The 12,299-nt window shown below is 31.8% G+C and overlaps 2 protein-coding genes across 6 annotated transcripts in view; one reads left to right on the top strand and one right to left on the bottom strand.

Moving 5' to 3' along the window:
* The window catches only part of LOC134710693 (kinesin-like protein KIF26A), a 131,793-nt gene that overhangs the window by 106,997 nt on the left and 12,497 nt on the right, over nucleotides 1-12,299 (top strand). The window lies entirely within an intron of this gene.
* LOC134710694 (uncharacterized) lies at nucleotides 63-10,721 on the bottom strand. 2 transcript variants are annotated; one of them, XM_063571085.1, is made up of 9 exons: nucleotides 10,442-10,721; nucleotides 6,814-7,022; nucleotides 6,327-6,423; nucleotides 5,582-5,762; nucleotides 4,719-4,798; nucleotides 3,193-3,983; nucleotides 2,417-2,556; nucleotides 1,799-1,992; nucleotides 63-977 (listed from the first exon to the last, which is right to left on the bottom strand). In XM_063571085.1, the coding sequence occupies exons 1-9, from the start codon at nucleotides 10,452-10,454 to the stop codon at nucleotides 172-174; spliced, it is 2,511 nt and encodes an 836-aa protein (XP_063427155.1). In that variant the 5' UTR covers nucleotides 10,455-10,721; the 3' UTR covers nucleotides 63-171. The 2 variants fall into 2 exon arrangements, with proteins under 2 accessions (XP_063427155.1, XP_063427154.1); XM_063571084.1 differs by having other exon boundaries at nucleotides 64-977; nucleotides 10,337-10,721.

Below are 12,299 nucleotides of genomic sequence, written 5' to 3'. Positions count from 1 at the left end.
TTTCTGCCTTTAAGTGGTCATTATTTTACGACACCGGTGTGCCCTTACTCAAGTTGCAATTTCTTTTTACATCTAAATTTTGATATATTGTAAAAAAAAATCAACTACAAATAAAATCAAGCTTAGTAGTCTATTTTGTCAATAAAACTATATATACATGAGTATTATAGTTCATTCCTCAAAGTCATTCAGATAGATTGATGTTGCTTGAATTATTTTTTTTGACTTTGTAACACGAGCTTTTGATGGATGTCCACATAATTCTGTAAATAGATTCTCTATTCCTTGTTGTCTGTCTCTTTTATGTGCCAGTTTAAGATGGCTTAGACCTAATCCACTGCTAGCAATTTTCGTAGCCATACAGTTCGTTATAGTTTTGCTATTTGTTAGAGGTCTCAGTGTTGTAAGCAAACCTTTTGTACAGTTTCTGTGTTGATACAACTGCATTACAGATTCATTAGTGCCAGAGAATTTGGATTTCAATACAAGACTAGGTGATATTTTCTCAAATAAGCGACGTAGAGCCACAACATCTTCCATGGAATCATGAGCACTATACAGTTCACCAAATAAAGCGTTATAAATTTTTGGCTGTGAATATGATGGTTGATTTGGTATACACTCTTTGAAAAGAGGAAGTGTGTCAATAAATCCTTTCACTGATGACATAAAGTTATTAAGTAGACCATTTTTTTCAAGTGCATTAATTAATATTGGAACATCAAAAATTTTGGAGTTATGCCCAACAAGTACAGTGTTGTGAATTTCTTTCAGAAAGAGAATAAAAGCTTTTAAGGCATTAGAAATTCCAATACTCTGAACTTCTCTATCCTCATGGTACATTTTCCCATTCTGAAACTTCAAACCAGTCACTTCTGAGGCTTGTGGTAATATAGGTCTAGCTGGTTTTATGTATCTATTGAATTTTGTGTTTTGGCTGTTGACAGCAGACAACTGTATTATGTGAGAATCTCTGCCTGAAATAAAAATAATATAATCTAGAGGTTCAAAGTTACCTGTTAGACAAATTACATTTAGTATTAGTTACCACCTTGTTCAAAATATTGTCATAAGTTCAGAAGCATCAAATGTCAGTAACAGCAACCCAAGTTAGATTGGAAGCTGACCTTCTATCCCTGATGCATCTTTATGCAAGGTTGCTTTATCCTACCAAATATAGTCTAAATGCTGATATATGAACTTGAACATTGAATAAAGCAAAATGTGATGAAGTGTTAAATGTATGTCACAGTGATCTATGTTGATCAGTTGCCCAGCTCTGTTCTTTCAGGCTCCTTCCACATTTTTTACAAGAACTTCTGTTTTGAAAAGTTGGGATGACATTAACTGTATTAGAAGAATCCTTTAAATTTCTATAATTCAAACAATTGTTATCAAATTAAAAGAACAATGCTTTTTTGGTCCTTTATAGCTTGTTGTCAGGTACGACCAAATGCTCCATGTTGCAGACTTAGATGCAGAGGTGTCACATTGGCATTCAAACCACATCTACTCATATATAGATATATAATAACATTACATGTATGTTTCATTGTAACACATTATTCTGATTGGTTAACAATAATGGGCTTTGCTCATTGTTGAAGGCCGTACAGTGACCTATAGTTGTTAATGTTTGTGTCATTTTGGTCTTTTGTGGATAGTTGTCTCATTGGCAATCATACCACATCTTCTTTTTTATACTTCAGACAATTCTTTTACACCCCAGCAAATCTACAAAAAGAGGTATTGAATTCTTAGATACTTAAAGCCTTTCATCATAATGAGTAATCCTTACCAAGTCCTGTTGTTTCAACATCAAAGTATGTCATGCAACTGTCATTCAAGGTCTTTGGTTCCAAAGGAAGATATTCTGGAGTAATAACTGGTGCAGGAATAGACTGAATATCATCCGATATTGCTGCATCAAGAGAACATCCTGTTTGATAGGAGACACCTTCTCTGACTTCTGCAGATGCAAGCTTTTGGTGCCTAAATGAAATAGGATTTATTTCAATTATCAAGAAAAATAGTTACCAAATCTTTTTTTTTACCATTTGGGTCTTTATGCTTTAAATATTCAATATTATTTGACTTGAAAACTACCATTTAAGTTATAAAAATATGAAATCTAATTTCAATAAAAGCTTTTTACTGATTTAATTGAAACGAAACAGCAAATATATATGGTGTTTCAGTATTAATCTATGAGTTACAAGAGGCTTTTGGAGGTTAATTGCTAGAAGTTGTACTTTTCAAGGGTTATTCCTCTTTGAAAAATAAGGTTATTCAATAGATGTGGTTTTGTAAGGTTATCCCACAATGAAAAATATGTTTTTTCAATGGACATTATATTTTTTTTTATACACAGGTAAATAAATGGGATATATTTTGAAATAAAATATGCATTAATTACATCTTAGCTTTCTTTTCCAGTCGTTTTCTTTTAAATGCTCTTGTAGTTGCCAATGCCCTCTGCTTTGATCGCTGATAATCTCTTAATCTGGCAAGGCGCTGAGTATGGTAACCTGGTGAAAGCCCCAACTTCTTATTAACCTGAAAAAGGAAAAATAACAAATAAGACTTCATATTTATATTAACTATTTTTTCTTACAAAAAAACAAAATAATAAGTGCTATTAAGTAAACAGATCTACACTACAAGAGTAATTATTCTTTTGAATGCTGACCTGCAAAAACAAGACAGAGGTGTTATGTCAACATAATGTGAAGTTTTCAGATAAGTTCTTATCTTTACAATTTATGCTGCTTCTACATACAAAGATATTTGCCTTGGATGTTTATTTGAATTTGATGAGCCACAGTCAAAGTCCCATAACTCTTAAAAAGTTGTTGTAATAAAAAAGGTTGGGAAATATGCAAATCTGCTATGTCTTCAGACAAATGGGTGGCCACAAGGACACCACAAACACTATATACTGCCCCCTTTTCAAGTAGGGGCTCTAACAAATATACTGTGGATTCATTTATTTTCGTGGATATCAATTTATGTGGTTTGCTGAAAACTTGCAAATTTGTGGGTATTTGATTTCATAGTTTTTCCAATCTCTGTATACATAGCCTATTACGAATATGTTATTCATGAAAAATTTAAATGGTTCACATGTACCCTCGAAACCCACGAAAATTAGTATCCCACAAATAATAATGAATTCAATGTAGTAAAACTTACATTAACTAGGTATCTGTGACCTGTGTTCTTCTGGGCAACACTTGCTGCAACTCTGTAATTCAAATTTCCAGAAGAACTGTAATGAACATGCTTTGGTGCTTTAGCAGAAACCATTCTGTTGAAACTCTCATTAGCTTGAGTACTACCGACAGTTGACAATTTAAGGCTGTTCTTAGCATATCCTTCAAAAACACTTTCCAGAGACTTTTGTAGACCTGAACCCGACAGAGGTTTTCCTTGAGGAAATGATTTAAAAACAGACTTTGGATTGCTGAGAAATTTACACCATCGACTTGAGCAGCATTGATGATCACCAAAAGGATGTTTCGAAAGTGCATTGAGATCTTTTGCTACTTGTTCTGGATTACCTTCACCTTGGGCTATTATATAGTTAAAGCAACTTTGTAAATATTTGATTATTCTAACTGTTAAAACAGGATGATTTTTCTTAAGAGAGTAAAGACTGTTTCCAAGAATCTTCTTTAAGTGATTTCTATCAGATATCTTTTCAATGCTATTACTGATGTTTGCCCGTACTCGTCCTATTGTTGTTGAATCCTCATCTCCAACTAATGCAGCTACTGTACAGCCTTTACTCTGTACATCTTTCACCATTTCTATCACCATATCAGCCTCCATCCCCTTTGAACTACCTTCCCAGTTACGGTAGCATGCATGCTCTCTTGGACTTTCATTTCTGGATTCTGCTCTACTGCAAACTCTGCACTCTTTTGATCTTACGGAGTAGTTTATAATTTTTCCCGTCTCTGGACCAATCATGGAACAATGACCTAGTAATTAAAAACAAGTTCTTAAATCAAACTGTTTATGATATGTATTTATTATGGCAAGCCGTTTTACTATTTATTCTAACTTCAAGATATCTTATGTAATCTGGTTTTTATAAGATATCTGAGATATTTTCTTTACTACATATCAAAACATAAGATATTTAATAAATAATTTTAATCTTATAAATAATATTTATATACATAAGTCAAGGTCAGATGGCACCTGACAGTTGGACATGTTCACCTTAACTTTTTTCTCAATTGGACACCGAACCATGAAAATATGGTCAAAGACAATAGACATGTGACAGAAGGAAATTTCTTAACATAAGGCAGCTTATACAAAGTATGAACATACAGGTCTTCAATCTTTTAAAATATAAAGCTTTTAAGAAGAAAGTTAACACCACCGAAAATGCCAGATCACTATTCCTATCTTTAGCTTTCTGCAACAAAAGTCTCAAGCTTGACAAAAATAAGGAAATAAGTAATGATCAGCAATAGCCAATACGACAACTATTCATCATTTCCAAATGGCATATTTGTAAATGTAGTTAATGTTTGTTTAATTGATATTTGACCTTATAACAGTCCATTGACTCAACCTGACTAGAAAGATATAAATATTTGACATGAAAGACCATCATGTTTTTTTTTGTTTCTTGGTGTTATCTGTAATATGATGTTATGTCAATGTATATTTTCATTCTTATAACTGATGGTGTTTAGTTATACCTGATTTGCTGTCATATGCTCTACCACTTCCTCTTTTCTGCCATCCTGCATCTACAGCAACCACAAGTGAACCCTTCTTTCTGTAATTTATAAAAGTACTAGTAAATAAACTAAACATAATACAAACTGTAACTGGAGATGTCAAAGATTGTATAAATCAAAAGAATAGTCAATCGTAGTCAGAAATATATTGTCTTTGTGTCCAAACCTATATTAACCATAAGCATTATTGGATCAAATCATTTAGTCAAATGTTAGAAATCTAAATAACTTTAAGTCACATTCCAAATTCTTATAATGAAAACTGAAGGTCTCAGTTACTGAATAATAAAAATAATGTGTTTCTTATTTTTTTTTACAGTGCATGAAAAATTTAAATTCAATCAATGCTAACTATATTGTACTGTTATACCACTGCCCAAGGTTAGGGGGGATTATGATCCAACTAACATGATCACCCCCACACACACACACACACACACACTATATTATGTATGTATGTGCCTTTCCCAGGTCAGGAGCCGGTAATTCAGTGGTTGTCATTTGTTTATGTGTTACATATTTGTTTTTTGTAGATATTTTTTAATGTAAAATAAGGCTTTTAGTTTTCTTGTTTGACTGTTTTACATGGTCATTTCAGGCCTTTTTTTAGCTGACTATGAGGTATGGGCTTTGCTCATTGTCGAAGGCTTCACAGTGACCTGTAGTTGTTAATCTCTGTGTTTAATTTGGTCTCTTGTGGAGAGTTGTCTCATTTGCAACCACATCTTCTTTTTTATCATTATAAGTTAAATTATAAGTATCCCATTGTTGAATTTGAGTTTAGTTTAATGTTTTCATTTTTATTATTTTTAGGTACATACTGTTCTACAGCTGCCAATTCTTTCTCCAGTGCTTCATTTGTTGATTCCTTGGCTACCTCTTCAACAACATTCCCTACTTCTTTCAGTCTTGCACTAACCAGTTTATAACTAAATGCTGGAATATTTAGCTCTGATAGGAAACTATTAGCTTGTCTTTCTCCAAGTCCAGAGTGAACAAGGGCTGTAATAAAAAAATCAAAGATACAATGATCTAAATAATGATGCAGTAAAATTTTGATGAATATTTGCATAATTTTTTATCTCGCAATGCTGATGATTTTTTTAAATCATATTTTATAGTTTTAAAATTATATTAACAAAAAAAGTTGAGGTCCCACCATTTTATAATTTTTTTCAAGATATTGCTGATATTAATCTAAGAGTATAAGTTATACAAAAGTCTGGCATGAACTGTGCTCCCATAGAGTGCTAACAAGGCCATTTTCCATAAATCTAATATTTTCAAGGGGCATAACTTTTTGACAAAAAGTCAATCATCCAGCATTTCAAAACTAGCTCTATAGTACAAATTTTATAAAAATCTTGCAAGAACTCTATCTGTGAAAATGCTAGCAAGTTTATATGACCTAATAAATATAATGGCTCAGATATAGTAATGTATGACATAAACTTTAAACAACTAAGTGAACCCTGAAAATGTAGGTGATAGTGAAAAAAATTTGCCTGGATGCTGATTGACTATATTTACATGACTGGATAATATTGTGCATACATGTCCATGTACCTGTTGCAAGTTTACTGTTGACATCCCATACTCTGTCATGACGCTTTCCAGTAGGAACACTGTTTACATGCATACAAATGGTATTAAAACACTGTACCTGAAGAAAAAAAAATAGTTGATTTTATAAAGAGACAAATGGTCAAATGTCAGTATTTGTATGACAAAAATCTCATCAAAATTAGATGTCATTACTCTCTCTCCATCTTTTCAATGTTACTTTTCAATGACAAAAATGCAGACATAGAAAAAATGGTCAGTACTAAAGTCATGTCATACCGTTATATATAGTAACATCCTCGGTTTGTTATTAAAACACTTGAAGCATGTCATATTAAAATCCTTTTTTTTATTTTTTATTATAATGCTTCTTTAGGTATGAACATGCATATCAAATTGTCTTTTTATTTTTGATGGATAGAAAGACAAGCTGAATTCATTCGAAATGTTCAGACATTTTAGATTTTTTGTTTAAATCTGAATTACTTACTTTCAGTAGACATCCAAGACCATATGTCTGTATGTCAATAGTATGTCCAAGCTGTAGGGGCAAACCACATTTAAGACATGCTCTTAGACCAGTGGCAAGGACATCTAGCTCAACAATTCTTCTCCCTTCTCTCCAGTCTTCAGATGACCTAGTCTGTTTTCCTTCACAAGAAACCTCTTCCTCCCTTGTTGCATTTGAGATGTTTGGAACTGCAATTATAAAAAACAATAATAAATGCAGGTGCAATGTACATGTATACATTTTATATTCATTCATATACATGTATATATAAAGTTTATATACTCTGAGTGATGATACTCCACTAGGATGCATTGCCGTCATTTTTGGAATAATTGTGCATTTATTAACCATCACAGTCACATCATTATTGGTGTCATTAATCGTAAACATGCATGAATAATAAAAGATACAATGACGGAGAGACCCATATAAGTTCAGGAGTTATTATAATAGACTAAAACCTATGAAGGTTTAGTTTTGGGGCATGTCAATATTTCACATGCAACTGTTGTCTTAATTTAAAGTCATATGAAATTTAAAAATAAAACATACAATGTTTCATACAAAAGTACATGTACATATTTGAAAGGCTTTTCTGTAAATTTATTAAAATATATGCCCTCCCTCTTTCAATTTGTTTTTGTCAGGTTTTCTTTGTGCACTGTGGCAATAAACATAGAATAAAGAAAATTATTTTAAGTCTGGTTACATGATATATATTACAAATATAAGCTTCGTTTTGTTGTCAAACCCCCAAAAGGAGACTAGTATATATATACATACATTACATATATACTGTTCAAAAAGTTACAAAATTTCATTGAATTCAAATCAAGAAAGTCAAACCTATAATAAAGACCCACCCATATAAAGCCTTGTTATTGGAAGTAGCTTAGTCTTAATAATCAGAAATTTTGTTTTTGTCAGGTTTTCTTTGTGCACTGTGGCAATAAACATAGAATAAAGAAAATTATTTTAAGTCTGGTTACATGATATATATTACAAATATAAGCTTCGTTTTGTTGTCAAACCCCCAAAAGGAGACTAGTATATATATACATACATTACATATAAACTGTTCAAAAAGTTACAAAATTTCATTGAATTCAAATCAAGAAAGTCAAACCTATAATAAAGACCCACCCATATAAAGCCTTGTTATTGGAAGTAGCTTAGTTTTAATAATCAGAAATTTTGGTTTTTGTTTTTATCATATTTATTAGAATCGGATGATGCACTTTCAATTGTATAAAATTTTAGGTGTGATACATGTTATGTATTTACAGATTTTAATAGAATATATTTATTATTATGATTATTACTAGCTATTTTTATCAATCATGCTCCCCACCCCTAGAAAAATAATTTTAGGCAACATTTCTATTTAAATTCAAAGGGATTTATTTCCTAAACACATATTTTGGTCAGGCAGATGACAAATACAAATATTTTGAATCCAGATTTTCCCCAACAACCTGTAAGTATTAAATTTTGATAAAATGATTTGATTGGTAGCATTAAACCCCCCTCCCCCCCCCCCCCCCTGAAGTGAAATTACATATTCCGGTAAGTGATGAATAAGTACAATATATCCTGTCTTAAAATGCTGGAGACACGCATAAACGTTGAATAAATGTTCTTATGTAAATTTTAACATTTGTACCGGAGCAACAATTTTTTTTTTGGATAGGGAAAGGAGGCATGGATTATCTAGATCTAGAATAAAGAAGGAGTTCAAATTTGTGCAAGTCATTCGTTCTGCATACTCAGTCAATTCTATGATTTTATTTCCCTGTGTCCTATACATGTACATCGAATCCAGATCTGTTCACCCAAAATTATGTTTACGTCCAATTATGTTTGTCCCTTTCACACCTTACATGTTCGCACCCAAAGTCCTTTTGCACACTTTTTATTGGTTTTGTGATTTATAATAATTTAGTAATTGAGTTTTGGTAAAAAGTATATTGGTATAAATAATTTTTGTTCATTTCTTCAAAATAAAGTGTTATTATGACAGGTTTTTTTTTGTATTGCGATCTTTTATGTTTTTCATTTAAATTCTTCAATGTTTTACTCATACCTGGCTACAGTATTTATATCAAAGCAAGAGACCAAATTAAGCTTTAACCAATTAACAGCAATCATACATGTACATAAATAACATTTAATAATTAATCATCATTTGATAAAACATAAACAACATTTGATATGTCTCTTATGACACAATTTTATTTTGGAAATTTATATAATTTTTTTAGGGAATATATATACATATGAAAAAATATATCTAATAATTCAACTGGAATTTCAACAAAAATTGGGTGCAAATATGTAAGGCGCGAATGGACGTAGGGCGCATAGGTGTGTGGTAAGTATAGATTATGGGGTTTTCTACACAATGTGACATTGATATTTTAAAATATCAGCCACAAGCCACAAAGTGAACCTTTTTTACGAGGGAATGATCTACATGTCAGTGGTGGATCCAGAACTTTTCCTAAGGGGGGGGGGGGGGGGGGGGCCTCTGACTGACCTAAGAGGGGGCCTGCTCCAGTCATGCTTCAATGATTCCCTATATAATCAACCAAATTTTTCCCACAAAAGGGGGCCTGGATCCTATGAATGTTTCTCATTATGTCGAGTGGCTGATATTTTATGATATCGATTTATATTAAAGAAGAAAACTTGATTATCTTTTTATTGTTCTGTTACTGGTCTTTTCCCTCGTCCTAAGACAGTTTTACACTTGACAAAAGCAAGCTTGATAACATCTCTTGTATTGTGACATCCCTGATAACTTCTCCTTTCACATTGTGACGTGGCTGATAATGCATGGTCTTGTTATTAAGCCTTGATAGGAGAATTACAGAGCGACTGAGCAGGGTTATATGGGCATAGGAAAGGACAATACACATGTTTATTGAACAAAATAGTCCAAATAATTATAAGGTCTGGCAATGCTATTTTTTTTTTTTTGGGACAACCTCATAGGAAGGAGTCCCAGAAAAAAAATAGCCTTGCCAGTCATAATTATTTTGACAAGGCGTGAAACAGACTTGATCCCTTCACATCCTGGGGCTAACTTCAACTTTTACAGTTAATATAATAATAAAGATTATGAGAAAGTATTTGATTTTTAATGAAAAGGACCTTTGAAAGTGGAATTAAAATATGACTTGTCATGCTAGTCCAGGACATTTATTCTTGAAGGCAAATGTTAACCTTACTCAGTTACTGGTATTAAAACTCATTAGTCCAAGATTGCTCTGACGTCCAACGGTTTTTTGCCACAACTTGTACAAGCTGGCCAGTGAGGGCCCCTCAGTCCAAGATTTTTTTGGCGAAACAGTCGTTGGATGTAAAAACAATCTCGGACTAATACTATATAAAGATTATCTTTATGGTCAACATAATTTTACGTATATAATTTATTCATTGTAGTTGTAAAACTTGTGTTGATGTTGTCGTGTATTTTTCGGGAATCAAATGGATTACTTACTGGAAAAATAGTTGTGATCATTAGAGTAAGTCGATGTTTTGGTCCATCGGGCATGTTGACTCTCTGACACCTTCAGATATCTTTTAGATTTGAAGCCATGCTTACGTATTCTTGTCATCACTGCAGCTACCAACGTTACGTTACAGCAGACGACTGTTGTTGTTTACAAATGGCGCCGGAAATTAAACGATGTCGTAATCGTGCGATCGCAAAATTATTTCCATCAAACAATAATAAAACAACTTTCATTTATAACAAAAGTTTCAATATATTCAATCGTTTTATAAATTTTGTATTTATTATTTATTTGTACAATAATAAGTTTTGTATTTTACCGACAGTTCGAGTTGCGCAGAAAATTCAAATTCGTCAGGTTCATATCTCCTTAATTAAGCTACAGATCTACCACAAGTTAATATAAATTTTCTAAAAAGTAAAATTTATTTACTGTAAAAGTCTTGCTATGAATATTATGAAAAATTTGCTCAAAATGTATTAAGCAATTGCTTTAATTAAGAATGTTGCCACAAATGGCAAATAACCAAACTTTTACTCAACAATTTAGTAAAAATTACCCAAAATATATTAATTCATGGTTCTGATAAACAGTAGTTGCTCATATATATGGACACTTTCTCTCTGGATAACATGCATCAAAAATGACATCAAGATTATATGCATAAAGTTGCAGCTAGGCCATAGTTATTATATTTTTAGTTTTACGAAATTTTTTGACAAAACCAATGGGTAGGAGGACGAAAAAAAAACAAAAAAAAAAACTGCTGCTGCTAATTTTTTTTTTTAATACCAACCGTCAATATAAAAAAAAAAAAAAAATATTTCATCAGGAGATTTTCTACTAGTTTAGCAACTATTTTTTTTTTTCTTGACAAGGTTTGAATTGAAAATCAATGTGCAACAACTTACTAAATCACCAAGAGCATAAATTTAGATTCTTTCATGCAGTTATGAACTAAAATTTTATTTTTTTTGCATGAAAAACACTGGGTTGGAGGAGAAAAAAAAAATAAAAATCAACATTTTTAATTTTATTTTTTTTCCTATTTGGCAAAAATTAGGGTAGGAGGGTTCGTAAAACTAAAAATAAAAAAACTACGGCCCTATGATCATTCATGATTTCAGAATATACATTTTCCCTGGATATGTAGTTACAGAACATGCTTCAAAATTAACCCAAAAATTGTCTTATTAAGTAGCTGTGACCAACTAAAAACAACAAGAAATCAAAAAAAGGAAAACCCCTTTAACTCGTGAAAGTAGCAAGTAGGCGAAAACAAAAAGTTATCCATGGGCTGTTGGCAATCCTGGTTGAAATGAGAACAAAATTTTTATATACCATACATAGTAAATGGACTGTATATTGGTGTTACCATGGATGTATGATGTTGTCAATATAATACTTCCATGGTGTTACAAACAAGAAGTTGAAAACTTTGGCGTAAGGAGATAAGAGAACTCATTAGAAAGCTCTATTTACTTGTGAAAATAACTCCCACAGTTTTTTCCGTTATACTCAGTAAAATACCGGAAGACTTTTTACGATTTATATTATAGATATAAATTTCACACAGAGTCGTTTCTTTACATAACTTTGACAAATGGTAGGTTGGTTATGTAATAAGAGATTACGATACTTGTAAAGTAAAAAGCTTCACATTGTCAACAATTGTCAAATGACTTGATGCTTATTTAATGCTTGTATGATTGATGTACGGTATCATTTGCATAAATCAATATTCCGGTCAATCAAGAATTCATTTATAACAGTATTTCTGGGTGTCACACAATTTATCCTGTTGCTTGCTATTGACAAACTTGATCAGAATTCTCCCGCTGATAAAACCTATTTTTTTGTCCAAATGTTACTGACATTCTTGATGAACTTGCGAATAATTGCTTTAGATATATACAATCAAATTTACAGTTTACTTGTGTAGTAATC

The sequence above is a fragment of the Mytilus trossulus genome, chromosome 3 (genome assembly GCF_036588685.1).
Source record: "Mytilus trossulus isolate FHL-02 chromosome 3, PNRI_Mtr1.1.1.hap1, whole genome shotgun sequence".
NCBI classification, from domain to species: Eukaryota; Metazoa; Mollusca; class Bivalvia; order Mytilida; family Mytilidae; genus Mytilus; species Mytilus trossulus.
The sequence above is the reverse complement of the archived record's forward strand: the minus strand, read 5'-3'. Positions and strand labels throughout refer to the sequence as shown.